We start from the raw sequence: 18,227 nt of genomic DNA, 5'->3' as shown, positions 1-18,227 counted from the left end.
ATCCTTTTTTCGTTTTTACAATTATTTGCATTTATTTCATTCTTGTTGTCACTATTGTGTAACTCAAAAACAATATTCAAATATTAAAGCTTCTCTGAGTCTATCAGCTCTTTGAAGATAAAATTCAAAATCAAAGACAAGAACAATAAATGGCCTGTATTTATAAAGCACTTTACTAGTCCCTAAGGACCCCAAAGCGCTTCACATATCCAGTCATCCACCCATTCACGCACACATTCACACACTGGTGATGGCAAGCTACATTGTAGCCACAGCCACCCTGGGGCGCACTGACAGAGGCGAGGCTGCCGGACACTGGCGCCACCGGGCCCTCTGACCACCACCAGTAGGCAACGGGTGAAGTGTCTTGCCCAAGGACACAACGACCGAGACTGTCCAAGCCGGGGCTCGAACCGGCAACCTTCCGATTACAAGGCAAACTCCCAACTCTTGAGCCACGATCGCCCCGAACAACAAGAAAAAGAAACTGGTATCACAGAGTAAAGAGAGAAACAGAGACAGAAAACAGAATTTCATGATCACTCACCAGCTGGAAGTGTGTAACCCCAACTGCACATTTGTCATTCATCTCCTTCTGGTGTTTATTCTGAACCAAACACTCCATCAGATCACCTGTGTCGATCTGGTTATCAGCTACATCCTGCACACACAAATAACAATGCAAACATCCAAAATCTTTCTATTTACGTGACATTCAGGGACAACAACGCACAACACCACCACAGTGTCGTTGTTCAGTGGAATAAATGAAAATGCTCCGACTATACTCCGGAAAATAAATACACGGCTCAAAAAAACGTTCCTTCTTACACAAAAGAACAGATACTGATCCTGTTGATGGGTATCTGTTCTTGTCCAGCTCTCTAAAGTAATTGTCTCTCTTCTGGATTAACAACCCTCTGAGCTATTAAACTAACCAGACCAATATTCTAGAGTTTTCACTGACTTGATGCTATAGTCTAAATAAAAAGTGTTCCTTTGATTATTTTAACGTGTATATTCTTGAGGAACCACACTGAATAACATTTATTTTAATGCAAGCAACAGAAAAGAATGCATTAGTGTTGGCCAACCCATGTGTAGGCATGAACACAGTAAAAAAACAAGACCAAAAGCACTGTGAGCAACTGAAACATATGTTTACGTACCCTGCAGATTTTTAGCATTTGAGGTTTGAAGACAAAATGTTTTAAAGTCTCTTTGACACAATACCCACTCTACATAACTTCACAAACGGGCATGCAACAGGTTACCGCCACCACTTTTCCCTCACGTGTCCTAAGGTAAAGTCAAATATGCTCACGTGGCAGTGTGCCTGAATGACGGGCTCACAGGCTCTGATGAGGAGAGCGTCGATCTGGATGTCCTGAACAACGAAACAGACAGCAACAGGTCATAAATGTGAAGGTGAGACAAGAATCACTTGTGTCAACACTGTTTCTCTAACAGCTCCTGCCTGCTTTCGGTTTAGCTTTGCTAACCTCTGACTCCAGCTCTGTCAGGTTGCCCACGACGTCCTTGCAGCCGGAAACTAAGTCCTCCAAATGATCCTGCAGACATTCCAGCTCCTGGACAGAGGCACACATTCAGCAGCAAGAACAAGAGCATTTCAACCATTACTGTGCGGCAGCCCCTAATGTGTGAACCTCTGCATCTATAGGCCGGTTTACATGTGAACTAGACTAGTCCCAGTATTTTCCAGCCACAGGATTTATGACACTGTGTGCACATCAAAGACCACAGGCTGCCAGAATGGCGTCAGAGAACTCTAACAGATATAAGCAGCAGTAACGGCCGCTGTGTGCTCACCTGTCCAGCATCTGTCTTTTCGCTGCACCACTTGCCGAGGTCGGTCATGCAGCGTTTCTGCAGCTCTGGGTCCAGCTTCACATCCAGCGCCCTCTGGTGGAGAATCCTCTGAACTTCCACCTTACAGTCCCGAGATAACTGCAAACAAACACATACATCACTGGTCACAAGGTTGAAACACACACCCATTCACAGTTTTCTTCTGTGAGGACCCATGATGACGTGTGGATGTGTATTAAGTAGTTTAGTAAGTGCCAGGTTCTGATATATAATGAACATTATTGTCACAATCATTTGCCTTTTTTCCCCAACAGAACTGCACAGACCCTGCTGGCAGAGAACACCCTTTACAGGGTTTTATGTTTGGCGTTGTAGTTGGTTTGTTATTTGTTTGCTTACATTCTCAGTCTGCTCAGTTAGTCTCTCTCTGGTTGGGGCCTTACCCGGACTTCCAGTTTTTATCATTATCATGTTATTTTGGATGGAGGAAATGGATAGCTAGTTAATTAAATTAAATGAAATGTAGATTAAATGGGTTTCAAAGGGGTATAAATTGTAAGCTATATGTAGCTCACTAGATTAAAAGGGGGTATTATGCATGATTCATAGTTAAAAACATGGGTATCTTACACTGGGTGTTGATGTAGCCTCTCAGTTCATCGTCTACCTGATGCCTCTCACAAACAGAAGATTTAAACAGCGGTTGGTTGCTCTGAGATCATACAGAGCCGGCACTGTGCAAAAGTCCTGAGCCACCCCTCATTTCTTTGTATTTTGCATCCAAAGTGAGTTTCTTCTACTTTTAAAAAAAAAATGGTCCGGAGCAACAGTTCTCCAGCCTTTCAGAAGATCTTTGTTTGACTTCTGCTGCTTTTCCCCTCATTTTTTATCCAGTTTTTGTACAGTCTGTTTTCAGAGGACTGTTTTTACACCTAACTCCAGGCCAATTTGAAATTGTCTCGGAATGGTGTGAAACGTGTCCCTCAAAAAGCTGAGGAAACTAGTGGCAGACCTAAAAAAATATCTACAACAGACAAACAATATAAGTAAGTCATGTCCTTAAAGAAGGGGAAAAAAACAGCAAAGCACCTGAGAGAACTGCCCACAAAGACTAGACTGACTGACTGAAGAAGGTGGCCATGAATTTCCATTTATGTTTATAATACTTTACTGGACCAGTTTCCCATTAACTATGTGAAGAAATAAGGGCTGCTCGAGGCTTTTGCATAGTACTCTATAGTAGCAGTCTGAACCCTGAGCTTGGGATTGTTTGTACTGATCGAATTTTTTGGGGAACTTTAGAACTATACAACACAAAATAAGGAAAACCATATGACCTGCACTAAAGTACTGTGTTGCAGCGCTACCTGGTGACCAAGAGATTAAAGCCCAGACTTGCTATACCAGCTAGGAAGCCAAAAAGAAATCCCCTCTGTCATCTTGTAAATCCTTATTTTCAATAATCTGTCATTTTCAGGAAATTTGATGAAAAAGCTAAAAAAAACTGTTACATTCCGTGAGGCTGTGGGAGTGTGTGGGTGTGGTGTTGTCCTCTCCCTCTCCTCCTCCTTTTTCTTGCCCCTCCCCCTTGTCTCTCTTTGCCCCTGCCGTCTCCCTCAGGAAGCAGCTGCTGCTCGTCTGCCCTCGTTTATCACCAACTACCTTCCAGAGGTGATATAAGCTGGAGGAGAGCGGCGCGTTGGGTGGGAGAGGCTTCTGGTGGATTTCCGCTGTGTGGGTCTGCACGAGGTGTTGGAAAGGGCCCGTTGTGTGTGTGTGTGTGTGTGTGTGTGTGTGTGTGTGTGTGTGTGTGTGTGTGTGTGTGTGTGTGTGTGTGTGTCTCTCTCAACTGAGCAGTTGAAAAATCTTTAAAAACCTGAATTCTCCTGGTTACTCATGTACTGATTTACAATAACACAGCCTGCATTGATTGAGGTCACCATCCCCATTCACCGCAGACTCTGAATGTACCACGACGCATTACTAACCTCGAGTGGCTTTTTATCTCTGTGGAACGTTTCATGCTGCCTACAGTAAAACTCTATCACGAAGCAGAACTTTTCTCCATTTGTAGAAAAAACGCATCATTCAGGACAGCATTTTCAAGACAGCGCTTTCAACCATGAGCCAATCTGGATGCATTGCTTTTAAAACACGAGGGAAGTTAAATCATCACAACATGGACTGAATATGAAGCACGATTTGAAGCATTTTCTTTTGCGCCAAGTTACTTTTCAACTGCTGTTTTTTCATTATTTTTTTAAACTGATTAATTTTCATGACAAATATTGATCTTTAGTGTTTATCTGTTTAGTGGCACCACTTGTTTTCCTGCAGCTGCTCAACAGTTTCAAGTTTTAATCCAAGCGTGTTTAGCTTGCCAAATGACTGTGCATTTACACACGTAGTAAAGGCTCTTTTGTGTGGATGTGTGAAACAGCTAAAATGTCCCACTTTTCTGAACTGGCGCTCACACTGAAGGTTTGTGACACATGCATACACCATGATTACTGAGACCATATAATTATATCAAATCAAGCTGTCAAGGGTCTTCTTTATAATCAGTATAATTACTCAAAATCAGGGCGAAGTGGATTTCCAACTCATTAATTTTTTGGAAAGAGAGAGAAAGTGATTATACAGATTTTCAAAACAAAGCAGAGCAGTCAGGGTTCATCATTTGAACTACTGAACCTGTGACTTAGAAGGGTACAAGCCAGCACTTCAGTAGCAATTTGTGTCACGAGAGTGAACAACTAAACTGAATCCTGCTCCTAGATTAGCTTTCATAGTTTCATGATGGATTTTAAAATGTGCTCTTGTCCTCTGAAGGACTTGCTTTTACCATCTATATACCAAAATTAAGAGCACTTTTGCATTAGTTTGGGTGTCTTTTAATTTTAGGTTCCTGTAGCGTCGGCAAGATGCTTAAGACCAAAAGTTCCAGATACTTTTCATAACTTAATGCAGACACATCATCATTCACACTTTTAAACATTTGAAGTTCCATAGAAGTAAAGTTTGACATTAGACTGACTCTGATCATGCCCCGAGTTGTTCTAGCGCCACCACGGGGTTAACAGTTTGATTCAGCCTCGCTCCAACCATCACCATTACAATCATCATCCAGTTAACTCCTCACCAGGATCAGTACGAGCTGATTTAGGTAAAATCAGAGTTCTTACCTGCTTTTCAGATTTCGCCTGTTAAATTTAAAAAACAGAGTTATGCCTGCTGCTATGACCAAATATAACCCTGAACCAACCAAAATATTATACCTAAACAGCTTAGTGCGGTCTAAAGTGTTTGCTTCTGCTGTCAACATACCCGTCTTCCCTGCTCCTCTGTGCGGTAGGCATGGCGATAGAGGCAGGAAAAGACAGCACCCGGTGGCATCACCTCGTTGGTCTCGTTCCAGCCGTGTGTGTGGCAGAGGCGGGCGGCGTCAGCCTGACATTTCTTATAAAGGATGGGGTCCAGTCTGGAAGACAAAAGCTTAATGGATACTAAAACACACCCACAAAACAGACCTCCTTCAAGTCCTGTTTCCTGCTGATTCAAGTCATTCTATTGTACAGTTTCAGCTGGTTTTTTTTTTTTGTTTGTTTGTTTGTTTTTTTCATGTTACCCATCACTACTCCCAAAATCATCAGCCTGCCACATTTTCTGATACACTACATGGAAAAAGTTACTGGGCCACCTGCGCATTACACCTACAGGAGCTGCTCGGGCACGGAATCCCACACCACAAAGCTCCCAGCACTCAGTTTTTGCGCTGATGTTAATGCCAGAGGAGGTTTGCAATGCTACAGTTTTTTCCTTAGCAGAGCGCTGGTGGTTTTTACCCACTGTGCACCTTAGCACTCTTTACCTTACAATATGAAACAACTTGAGGTGAATACGGCTGTAATTTGGTGCTATATAAATTAAACTGAATTGAATTGAACTGGAACTGAATTGATAGGAAACAAATGCCACAAGTTGACTTGCTGCCATAGTGCACTTCACCCTATTAGAGAACCATGCTTGAATTCAGTGAGCTGTAGAACAACGTCTTTTGCGTGCTGATGAAAAAAAGAGGCTAAGTATCTAGCTGGACTTAATATAAACCAGGAAAACAAGCTTAAACACCAGAGAAAGTTCTACAGCTGAACAATGTCGATTTGTCGCATTCCCATCAGCATCAGCGGGCACACTCACTTCCAGTCTCTGGATATAAAATACTGAAGCTCTAACAGGCGGTGTTCACAGTCCTCCACCATCTTCTCTGTGTACAGATGCTCCATCAGGCATGACAGAATCCTGCACACCGACACACACAGACATACCAGCACATGAATCAGTGTTTACCAGGGAATCCGAAGAATGAAAAAAGGCAGATTTTGAAAGCAGGCGTCCTTCTCCTGCAGGTCTCTCTTGCTGTTTTAAGCCCCCTGTTTTAAACGTTAACAATTACATGTGATGCCTATGGGATAAACATATGCTGTTTTTTTGTTTTTATCAAACTCCAATCTGCCAGGTTAAAGTCCTACGTTTCAGCTATCGCCGCACTGTATCTTACCTGCGACATGGATATTTTCAATCTTTCATGCTACAGTTTCTAAAGCCGAAAAGCAGAAGCCAGAGAAGGTGCAGTTGAGTCTAAGCTCCCTCTAGACTACTTGAATTACAATATGCTGAATGGTAATTACGTAATTTTCAACACAGTGCGGCTCCCCTTAACTTTAAGCACATACGCGATTAAATCGTGGTCATGGTAATTAAGACTATTAATTTTAGCACTTGTGTCTGTTTTGGTTCCTTTTTTAATATTCTTATGATAAAAAAAGCAGCGTGTCACTGTTGTACTCGGTCACGGTAACAGCAGCAGTGAAAATATGAATGCTTATGTACTTATGTAAGTCTTAATAAAAACTACATTTAAAAAGTATCATCTGATTATCATTTAAAATTCCGATTAAGCTTAACCTGAAAGCAGTTGCATGTGTGCACGTGTGTAACCAACTCACATTGGGTCTCCATTGCGGATGTGTTTGCAGGCAGTCTGGATAACGGACTCGCAGGCCTCGTTGAGAGCCCGGTCGATCCGATAGTCGCCTCCTGGATCAGCAGACTGGATCAGAGTCTGAAGCTGCAGTGAGGAAAAATAATATTCGAATATTCAGGAAATAAATTTAATGGCAAGAAACTGGATTTTATTTATTTGTCATTATTTTATTGACAACCTATCAACCCCCAGTAACTGCAAATCTGATCAAACAAAATTCTGTCCGACATGACACGACAACTCAGAGTACCGTGTCTGCTGTTCGTGAAGTATTTAGCCAATACAAAATCTGAATGTTCTTCACTGACAACAACATTTTTGATAACTAAATTTGCAGTTTTATTTCATGATGACTGATTGAATGAAGGACTGATTATTTCATGCAATGGTCTTACAGCGTTCTGGCAGACGCTGTCCATGGCATTGCTCCGGTCACCACGACCGATTCTCATCAGACAGTGCAGTGTGCGGCCTTTGCGGTGCAGGCCGGAGCACTGGGCCTCGATCTCCGTCCGGCAGTGAAGCACGATCTCCGGACTGAGAGAGAAATCCTCCATCAGCATCCGCCGGTAGTCCAGCATCTCCCCCTGGCATTCTCCGCTGACCGGATGCCCTGCGTAGCACAAGAACCACCTATTACTAACACAATTAACAATGAATGCACATGAAATGTAGATAACTTCACACCCTATTCATTATGTTTGCAATTATATTTATAAAAAAAGAAATACTCTTTACTTAAAGCTGTATTCATTTACTTTTTGGCTACTCTGGGATTTCAAGGTCTCATTTAACAATATATTCCAAATAAATTCTATATAGAGAGTTTAAGTCCACCACATAAGGGTTAAGTCCAATCTTTACTCTAAGTTATATTTTGGTCTCCTCCTTTGTTCACCATCTTCTAGCTTTGTCAATCTAGTGTTAGATACAGGAGATTGATATTAAGAAGATTTTTGCAACCCTGAGTTAATGACCAGTTTTTCTCTAAACACCCCCCCCCCACCACCACCACCACCACCACCACCACCAACAACAACAACACCACCACTCACCACGGTGCACAGAAGCTTCAAGGCACAGGAGCAGGTATGACAGTCGGGCTTCACGGGCACGTGGCAGGCTGGTGTCCAGGCTGCAGCGCTGCTTCCTCAGGTCCAGCTTGCAGGCTTTAGCTAACGAGTAACTAACTCTGTAGTCCTGAGAGATGAGCTTCTGACGAGTGGTGAGAGCATCACGGCACTTTGAAGGCGAAGGAGGGGAGAAAGGTTATTAGAGACCAAACAAATTCACTAAAGTTTACTCAAAAGCCCTACAGAGTTTCATCAATCACGATCGTGCAGCCCTGTCAGCCACGCCGAGGAACAAGATGAATAAATGAGATGGTTGTACCTTTTCCGACATGGCCTCTTCAAACTTGTGATTGAACAGACACTTGTAGACTTTCCCTTCTCCTGCCTGAATCTGTGGAGAAAAGTAGAAAAGGGTTTCCGCTCTGAGATGTTAAAGGGATTTGCCAGCCCCACACAGCTTGTGTTTCTACAGTTGGAAACCAAGAGAAACCAGTTCATGTATAATTTCCATATTTTCTGAATGCATTAACTGTTTGTGTCTGATCACCGGAAGCATGAACATCATGCAAGCAGCGGTAGAGCCTCCTTACGTTCTGGCAGAACCTCTCGCGGTCGTCTCGGCAGGAGAAGTAAAGGTGTCTGTCGAGGTGAAAGTCATCTGAGGAAAGTTCCGCCACCCGCAGGATCGCTTTCTGACACTCCTCTTTGATTGGATGAGCACGATCCTGTTGCTCCACCTCCCTCACTAACGCCTTCTCGAGACAAGCGATCACTTCACCCTGGGAGTGAATGTCCTGTAAAGAGACATCAGGGATTCAGAGAGAGGGCAATGACACTCTGAATATGCTGATGATCTATAGGCATGGTGTCATAATGTAGTGGTTTACACATTCCATTGGCAAGCAAACGGTTGCTGGTTTGATTCCAGCTGGCTTACAAAATTCTTGCAGACCAAAGAGTGGGTTGACTTTCTCTTCCATATAACGAGAAAGAAATTAATGGGATTTGCAAAAACTTCCAACTATATTTTACCAAATGGAACTTAACAGGACACAATGTAACGTGGGTACAGTACAAGACTCGACACTATTTATATGTTTGAAAATAACAGTAACAAGTGTTGCAAGTGCATAAATGCTAAAAATCTTAGGGTTAGTTTAGCCCGTTTCCTGGGGGTTACTAGGCAACATGATTACAATATAATATGTAATATTGATAAGAACCTTTGTAGGCCTAAGATGTACTTGTGCGCCAATTGTGGACTGTGTAGGAGGACATCATATTCAAATGGAGATTTTGTGTATTATAATAAGCACTAAATAGCCTGCACTTGCCACTTGGAGAGGTGGGTTTCCTCTGGTTACGCCACCTTATTATTTTTGTCGTTTAACCCGAAAAGCCTGTAAATGAACCTTTCCTGATTTATGGACTCCATTTTATGATTTATTAACTTCTGCATATATTTGCACAGTCCTGACCTTGTGTCCTATGTTGATGCTGCCGCAGCGCAGGCTGTTGATATCTTCTTTGCATTTGTCCATGAAGCCACAGATCAACCTGTAGTCGCTGAAGATGATGCTGGTCATCTTGGTGATATACTGGTTACACTGGTACTCACTGATGTTAACACGGTGATCCACCAGGCAGGACACCAGGTAGCCCCTCCCTCGCTCCACCTCATTACACTCCTTTATCTGAAGGTGCAGGACATTTGACAGGTCAGAGGAGAGCAAAGGACAGACCTAGAACTTCCCTGTAGAGTCAAAGGCAGACTGACCTCAGTGATGGTGCTCTTACAAATCTCCATGGCCACAGATTCAAACTTTGGATCTGTGGTTAGATTGAGTTTGTAGTTCCACAGAAGCTGATTGAGGAAAAAAAAGTTAGGATTTCAATTACAATCCAATTTATATGTTAATTAGAAATGAAACATAGTGAACATGACTAAAAAAAAGCCAACTCATTAACTACAACTAGTAGCAAAGAGTTTGTGGTGGTCGTATAAAGCATTGCATTTAATTAGATAATTTCTCATCTTTATTTTTGGAGGAGGCACAACTGTTAAAAGTTTCTCTTGAGAAAGCAGCTTCTAAACTCACAAAGTTTCTTTGTGAATGTGATGTTGAAATAGTCCAAATCTAAGTAATCTACCCTGAACGATTTTACAAAAGAATAGTTTATTCAGAGAGAACTACGCCTGAACGATCAGACAGTCCCCATCCTGAAGACTGATGATTTTTTAAGGATTTTAATGACAGAAATAAGACCTTCCAATGTGCTCTTTTTATTGTTTTCTAATACTCTGTGTATCACTTTCTTATCAGAGGGGTTCCAGCTGCAGCATCCACAAACAACAGCTACTGAAAGTCGGTCCACCGAGAAAATAAGATAGAACAAGTGAGCGTGTGACATGTCAACTGCAGCGAGTGCTTTCCATGCTGTAATAAAGACAGTCCAAGTGCTCCATAAGCCTTGTGGTGTTTCATAAAACTGCCTGCTGTTAGCAGCCCTGAACTCTGAATATTGAAGGTTTATCATCCAGAAGGCACGGAGACGAGCTTTCGGAAGCTCTTAACGCAAAAAGAGGAGAAACTCCTAATTTAAAGTTAGACGGCGTTGATGTCAGTGTGTCAGCTGGCAGTGTGGAAGCTGTGGGTTCTTCAAAGCTAGTATTTAGAGTGGGGAAGAGAATGTGAAAGGACCTTGTTAAACAGAGAAGAGAGGATCATGGTCAGCGGTCGCTGATAATTAGACTGCTTTATTTTAAATTCTCTAAATGTTTCCAATAATCTCTCCGATTGTACAGTGCATTAAAATATGCAGGTCTGTGACACTGCTCCAAAAAATATACTGAATTGAATTAGTATGCACAGACTGCTTTTTAGACCGATATTGTATTAGATTCTACATTTCTACTTGTTTACTATTTATGGACATATTAAGACATATTTCTAAGATAATATAATCCAGTTTACAGTAGTGGTTGTGGCCCTGAGTCAATAAACATACTAACATACTTGCATGCAGAACGTTTACCATGTTCACTCCTTTATATGCATTTTAATATTATATAAATATATTTCATGCAAGCAGTCATCTCATTGCACTTTATATTGTAAGGTAAAACCTCTGAAATATTAGAGAGAGAACTACAATGATCCCCTATAAGGAAAACAATTGGCTACAGTGGTGAGGAAGAACTTCCATTTATCAGGAAGAGATCTCTAGAATCAGGTTCAGGCAGGGGCAGACCTCTACCATGACTGATTAGGAGTGAGAGGAAAGAGCATACAGAAAAGTATAGAGTTAAGCAAATAGGACAAAACTAAAACCAATTATATCTGCAGTAGTTGGGGATGACATAAATGTTACAAATATTTGTTATGAATAAATTAAAGGCATAACGCAGTGATCACGAGACATGGATGGAAAAGAGTCCTCAGGTGACAAAGGTTCGTAAACTCAGCCAAAAATTTAAGTGTAAACTTTTCAGCAGTTGGTACATCACAGCTGTGTGTGTTAGGATGTTCTGTCAACCTTTGAAATTACATATTTCAATATGTTTGGTTTAAATTCTTTAACAGCAGGGGCAAATAACAGTAACTTTGACTTAAAAATCTGTCAGATGCAGTGAAATAATTCCAGCAGTCCAAGCAGGACAGGTATGTACCACCCTGCATATCCAAAAGGCTAATTATCACATTTGATTTCTTGGTGAGTTAACTTTAAGCCAAACAGACTTGGTTAAAATTTTGATTTGGCCTGACAGCATTAGCCGAGTATGAAGGCACGTCTCTGTTATATCTTTCTTTGTCTCACACTTGTACTGTTTGATTAAAAAGTTCTGCGTGAATTTGTGTGTTTTAAAACAAATACTCACATGGTTGCAGTCAGGAGCAATATCAATTTCCTGCAGAAAGACAAAAAGAGGGAGAAATGTGAATCTTCAATTCAATGAAATTTTATTTATATAGCGCCAAATCACAACAACAGTCGCCTCAAGGCGCTTCAGTAGATTTAAACATCTTTCAACACTCTAGTTTAATCCATGCTTCCATCAGAGAGACACAAATAGTCATTTGTGCTTTAAGGGCTACCTTGGTATTTTTACTGCCATATTTTGTCAACATGCTGCAACAATGAGATTTCCAAGTTTGGCAACACCCTAACCTAAACACGCATCGGAACCAAAAACCAACTCTGACAAACTCCAACTTTCAAGCAGCACCATAGCCAGAGATAAAAGGAAAAAGTTCCAGCACCTGCTTGTATTTCTTTGTGCACTGGTTGAACAAACTAGATATAATAAGATAGTAAGTGTGTTTAGAGGTATCGGAAGGTTTTTTGTTTTATTAGTTATATTTATATGCTGAACCTACTGCACCATGCATTGGTTAATAAACCAACAACAAGACTCAGCAAAGGCACGGTTAGTTACACTGAAACCCTTTAAAACTGTTGAGCTTGTTGGCAAGCAGTCCATTTTCCTAAGGCCATGTGAGTATAGGCAGAGTTTCCAGTTAAATGTTGCTAATTTTCATTATATGACGATTGTTAAGACTGATTTTATATCACCAAGATTTGGTCATTTAAAAATCTGATATACTGGGCAACGCTTTTTTCATTCAGACACATAAAAACAGATTTCCCTAAAATTTGTTTATGCACAGTTATCTAAGAATTTAAGACCGTTTTAATTAATATATGCATTTTTAAAATAAAGTTTGTTTTACTATCAAAAGTTGTTGACTACTGATTTACACTATGCTCAGCTATGCTTGTGTTCATGGACTTGTAAACGTGTTTCCAATACAGAATAGCGCCCTCTGACAGAAAACTATGCAACATCAACACTCATAATATGGTTGACGGGTGTTTCTCCCATTGCTTCTTTACTTTTAGTTATTGGCCATTATAAATGTTGGTCCCAATAAATCAACAAATAGATAATATTGGTTAATATATAGCCGGGTGCTAATAATTGGTATAGGTCAATTAAGTTGGTCAATATATACACTTAAGGAGCAAAGCTATATTTGTATTATCTTTTATTATCTTCACCCAATGTAGTTTAATGTTAGCATGACATCTAAGAAAAGATGGAACTGAACTATTAACAAACTGATTGGAAACTCGGGTAAATTTTGCTACTAGTAAGTAATGTGGCCTAAAAGCTAAATTTTCGCTTTTTGTAAAGTTACTTTGTACAATTTAGGACTTTTATCACAAGGTAGAATTCTTCTATCTGCATATAAAATTATTTAATGTTGCTATCCTGAAAGATGATTTTAAATGAATAAATCTGTGCTCTAGTAGCCACAAAAAGAGGTGGGCCAAGTACGATTTGCAGAAACGTTGAGCTAACACTAGCTTACATAATATCAACCCTATTTCAACTTCAGTCAGCCACTTTTCAGAACAATATACATAAGGCTTAGATAAACTATAGCCTTTCATTTTTTGAAGTTCTGTTGCCTTAGTCAATTTAGATGGTGTTACACTTTTGTTCAACAAGGGGTTTTTTAATATCTCGGAAAAAACATTTTTGTAAAACCAACCTCTGCAAAAATAAAGGAAAGCAGTGCAGACAAGAAATGTGCCTACTGACTCGCCTACTATGTAAAACCTAGACTCGTGCTCCATGGCTAAATCGAAGGTAGGATTTTAGTGCAACTGAGTGAGATTGAAAATACATAGAGTGCATTTTTGGAACTGTCCCTTTAGCTTCAGAAAGAACAGTTCAAAAATACCACCAACATTGCCCTAAAGCGCTGAGCAAAGTAATGTTTTTTTTCTCCAAAACGCAGCAGTTTAATATGAACAAAGCAGCAGAAGCTCTTCATAGACTCGCCCACAACATCCTTGACTATCAGACAAAAGCCAGCAGCAGAAGCTCTTCTTACATCTCCACATCACTTTGCTGTAAAAAGACATGAAAGCACTTTGTGATAACTCTGCTGCGCCCACGGGAACAGCGACAAAAGGCCTTCTTTTGATTTTAAACTCTCATTTCCACTAAATGCTTCAGACACAAAGAAATCAGTGTAATAAGGATACAGACCCTTGGTGGGTTCCCAAATTTAAAAAAAAACTAAAAAAAACTAGTCATACTATGAGTTATTAATTAATGAAGAGCTGATCCATTCACATCAAAGGCTTTTGAAAAAAGACCATATTAATCAACTAGACTGATCAAACTGAAGTGGAAAGGATAATTGTGCCTTGGTAAGGGGCAGAGAGATAAAACAAATTGGGGCTGATGTGTTCCACTGAAGACTCTACATGTACAACTCTATACATGTTAAAAGTAGCCTGGCTTTTTCTGCGACTAAGTCATTGAAATAACTATACAGCAGAAACTACTCATGGAGATGGACACACCGAGAGATATCACTAATTCCTTAACGCAACTAAACTTTTAGAGATCTTTTTATGTGTCATTGTAGAGGCAATGCTTACAACTTGACACTAGGAGCCCCAAGAAGAGATGAGAACTTGTCAGTTTGGAACAAGCTTTATCTGTCATACAGATGGCCTCACATTTGACTCTAGAATATTACAGTGTACAAAAGGGTTCATGATCGACTTAATAACTGAAAGGTGCCTACGCATAAAAACACAAGCTTAAATCATCACACCTCCACCACCGAATAGACTTTTGCCCTGTTAAACCATCCAAATTAATGTAAAGGAAATAGCAGTCTATCAGAGTTAGAGATACTTCATCATCAATTTAAACATAAACAGCTTTAATTGTCCATTGTATTAATGACCCGCCTGGGGCTGTTTTTGTTTGACGGGACCAACGGTAGCCTCTTTCTCTGTGACTACATCAGCGTTTCCTTTAAATCCTGAACATTGCACTTAGGACAACGATGTTACTACGGTATAAGCAGAAACACTGAGTAAAAAAAGAATTGTAGGACTGCAAATGCTACCCATAGCTACACAGCATCCTGGCACGCTATCTCCCCATAGTTATTATTTGTCACAATGCCTTAATGACCACAGCTCTAGAAATATCCCTGGCTTCTTTCTGCTATTGCAAAGTGACTTGCTGTTACTTTATAACTGTGTTGCTGTTTCTCAGACGTCTATCAGCTGTCAGATTTCAGGGCTTACACCACCACAAATAGATTCTCAAACTGGGTGTACTGAAAGCTCATGCTGCTCAGCTGCCCCTGTTACTGCCACTATATGTGTGTGTGTGTGTGTGTGTGTGTGTGTGTGTGTGTGTGTGTGTGTGTGTGTGTGTCTGTGTGTGTTTCTCTAGAGAAGAGGCAGATTTATAAGAGCCATTTACCTCTTCGGGAGGCCACAGCTGTTATAGAGTCAAAGCAATGTAATTATCTCTGTAAAGAGGGCATCACTCAGGGCTGCTGGAGGAGGTGACTCGTGTGTGTGTGTGTGTGTGTGTGTGGTGTGTGTGAGTGAAAGAGCAGATGAAGTTAACATGATGATTAAAAAAAAACTCACAAGGGAAATTTTTTTCAGGGACAGTACGGGTTGTGTAACAAATGGTTTGCAAGATAGCTCATTTAAAATATTCTTTAATGTAAAGCAATTATAATTTCTTATTGGCTATGAACACATTATATGTTAAGTCTTTTATCATCATCATTTTGTCCTCCATTATCTATTTATACAGAACCATGTAACTGTGTATATCTGTGGAGTACAGTGCAAAATGAGACTGACGTGGTGATACTTTAAGCTTTTGCTGTATTTGTGACAATGACTGAGGTTGATAAAAGACATGGAAATCTATTATCACTGTACAAAATGTCTTTTAAATGTATTAAGTCTATCAGTGAACATGTGTCATTTTCTATTGCATTAAATTATATTTTTTTCATTATTTTGCTCTATATTGTATATTGGCCAACTTATGTTAACCAGACACTTGATTAGGTAGACCTGTTAAAGTGCTTACTAATGGAAATATCTAATTAGCCAATGATATGGCAGCAACGCAAAGTATTTAGGCATGTAGCAAGGGTCAAGACAGCCTGCTGAAGTTCAAACTGAGGATCAGAATGAGAAAGAGAGGTAACTGAGGTGTCTTTGAACGTGGTGTGCTTGTTGGTGCCATGCTCTAGTCTGAGTGGAAGGCAACAGTAATGTGATTGCAAGGTATGCAGTCGAGCATCTCTGAGCAAAAAACACATTGATCCTGGAAGCAGATGGGCTACTGCAGAAGAAGCCCACACCAAGTTCTTGTCAGAAAGGGAACCTGAATATAATTTGCATGGGTTCAGCAAAATTGGAAAATAGGAGACTGGAAAAAGTTTCCTGGTCTGATGAGTCTTTAATACAAGATTTTTCATGGTGGAGTCAGAATTTGAAAACATGGATGCATTCTTCCTTGTATCAACAGTGATGGTGATGCTGTAATGGAATGGTAGCCCATCAGATGATAGTTACTTCCAGCAGGATAATGCAGCATGCCAAAAGGCTCAAATCATCTTCAACTGGTTTCTTTTTTGACTGGACTCAAACAATCTCTATGAACAACAGATTTTAATCCACCTAAGGACCTTTGGGATGTGATGGAACAGGAAATGCAGATCATTCATGTGCAGAAATCTGCAGGAACTGATGCTGTCATGTCAATATGGACCAAAATCTCTGAAGAATGTTTCCAACAACTTACTGAATCTATTCCCCAAAGACTTAAGGAAGCACTGAAGGCAAAAGGGATGTAAACTCAATATTAACAAGATGTTTTTTAATGAAGTGACCAGTGAGTGTGGATATAAATAACAAGGTAGATTCTCTACCAGCCTCCTTCCTTTTTGCTAGACCTAGCTAAATGTTCAGTGCAATACAAGAGGCTCTCATGCTTTCCTGAATGTTACCAAACTACAAAGTGTGGGGTAATTATTGTAAATGGGCTGGTTCTTACAGTATCTAGCCCTTTTCTACTCTAACTGAGCACTCAAAGTGCTTTTATACGAGGAAAATTGCTGTTGCGTTTTTCTGAAATGACAGAAAGTTAAATCAGCTCCTCTTTGAAACCATTTCACCGTAAACTTTATGAAGAAAAGAGAGAATTTATTGCAGGAATGTCTTATTACTCTGCATTTTTCTCAGCTTTGTGTACCAAATTTCCTACTGGGAAAAACAATTATACATAAAACTAAATTAAATAAATAACTTAAACATCAAAGTAAATCAAAAGTGAACACAATCTATACATCTAGCATAACAGAGAAATGTCTTCTGCTTGTACTTTTAAAATAATGGAATTTAGTACGATACAAATGACAGAACAAATTCCTTATATGCTGAATTTTTAGGTCTCAATTTGGGCCGCTGAATTTTTTGTTCCTTTTAAAATATCTGATACATGTGAAATCTTGGAATAGATCTAAATTTGTGATCCCAAACCCCCACAAAAAAAGCCAAGTGAAATAAAATAACATGGTTCAAGTCAGTATTTCCAAAACCCTTCATATGGTTTTAAAATTTTTATGATTGTTTTATAAATATGAGCTAGTGTAAAGGATCTTATCAGGAAGAGATTAATGAGTAATCTGACCCTGTTTTAAGTTGGTGTGGGTGTGTGTGTGTGTGTAGCCTTTTAATCAAACTGATATATTTTTCTTTAGATTTGAATCCAACTTTTTTAAAGAAGAAACAAAAAAGCAAACATTTACAATATAAAGGAAAAAACATATCGCTGTATGTATGTATAATTATTTGTTGAATTTAAAGCATTTTTCAACTAAAACCATCACGAAATGTACTATAGTCACGTCACAAGCTCGGGTGACTTCTTCAGAAGTGCTTTAGTGTTTTACCCAAAGATGTTCAATTTAAAAATGACACGAGGCAGGAGACTTTGCTTGAACAATCACTTCTAATAGCTGCAGTGCAGCTTAGGACACTTTGCATGAGGAAACACTTTTAAAATAATTAAATAGGTAAGAAGTGAACTGACCTAGAAAGCAAGATAACAATCTGGGGGGAAAAAATCAGATTCAGACTGTAAACTTGCCTGTAGCTTGCCTCCACCAGTGTGTGAATGTGAGAGTGAATGAATAGTGGCATTGTAAAGCGCTTTGGGTGCCTTGAAAAGCGCTATATAAATCCAATCCATTATTATTATTATTATAAACACTGTATGTTTATCATATGGTCATGTAATAAAGCAGGCTGTGAGGGTATCTTTCACTGGACGCATTAAGAGTGAGATTGAAGAACTGCAAGACCACAGCGGTTACTGATTAACAAACAAATAATTTGATCTCTAGTTGTAGTAGTGTCCCTTGCTT

The 18,227-nt window shown here is 39.9% G+C and overlaps 1 protein-coding gene across 2 annotated transcripts in view; it reads right to left on the bottom strand.

The window, feature by feature from the left end:
- Nucleotides 1-18,227, bottom strand: part of LOC309694214 (Golgi apparatus protein 1-like) — a 28,513-nt gene that overhangs the window by 8,739 nt on the left and 1,547 nt on the right. Inside the window, exons 2-16 of one of the 2 annotated variants that reach the window (XM_082514077.1) lie at nt 11,831-11,860; nt 9,728-9,814; nt 9,429-9,644; nt 8,541-8,744; nt 8,270-8,341; nt 7,933-8,119; nt 7,273-7,490; nt 6,840-6,961; nt 6,031-6,132; nt 5,158-5,311; nt 5,016-5,033; nt 1,831-1,968; nt 1,503-1,589; nt 1,325-1,387; nt 548-661 (exon numbers count right to left, since the gene is read on the bottom strand). In XM_082514077.1, coding sequence (XP_082370203.1) covers nt 548-661; nt 1,325-1,387; nt 1,503-1,589; nt 1,831-1,968; nt 5,016-5,033; nt 5,158-5,311; nt 6,031-6,132; nt 6,840-6,961; nt 7,273-7,490; nt 7,933-8,119; nt 8,270-8,341; nt 8,541-8,744; nt 9,429-9,644; nt 9,728-9,814; nt 11,831-11,860 — 1,812 coding nt within the window. The remainder of the gene's footprint in view (nt 1-547; nt 662-1,324; nt 1,388-1,502; nt 1,590-1,830; nt 1,969-5,015; nt 5,034-5,157; nt 5,312-6,030; nt 6,133-6,839; nt 6,962-7,272; nt 7,491-7,932; nt 8,120-8,269; nt 8,342-8,540; nt 8,745-9,428; nt 9,645-9,727; nt 9,815-11,830; nt 11,861-18,227) is intronic. The other variant, XM_082514078.1, reaches the window with a different exon arrangement.

This window comes from Aulonocara stuartgranti (assembly GCF_965226115.1).
Source record: "Aulonocara stuartgranti genome assembly, chromosome: 1".
NCBI lineage: Eukaryota > Metazoa > Chordata > Actinopteri > Cichliformes > Cichlidae > Aulonocara > Aulonocara stuartgranti.
This window is presented reverse-complemented; position numbering and strand designations above follow the sequence as displayed.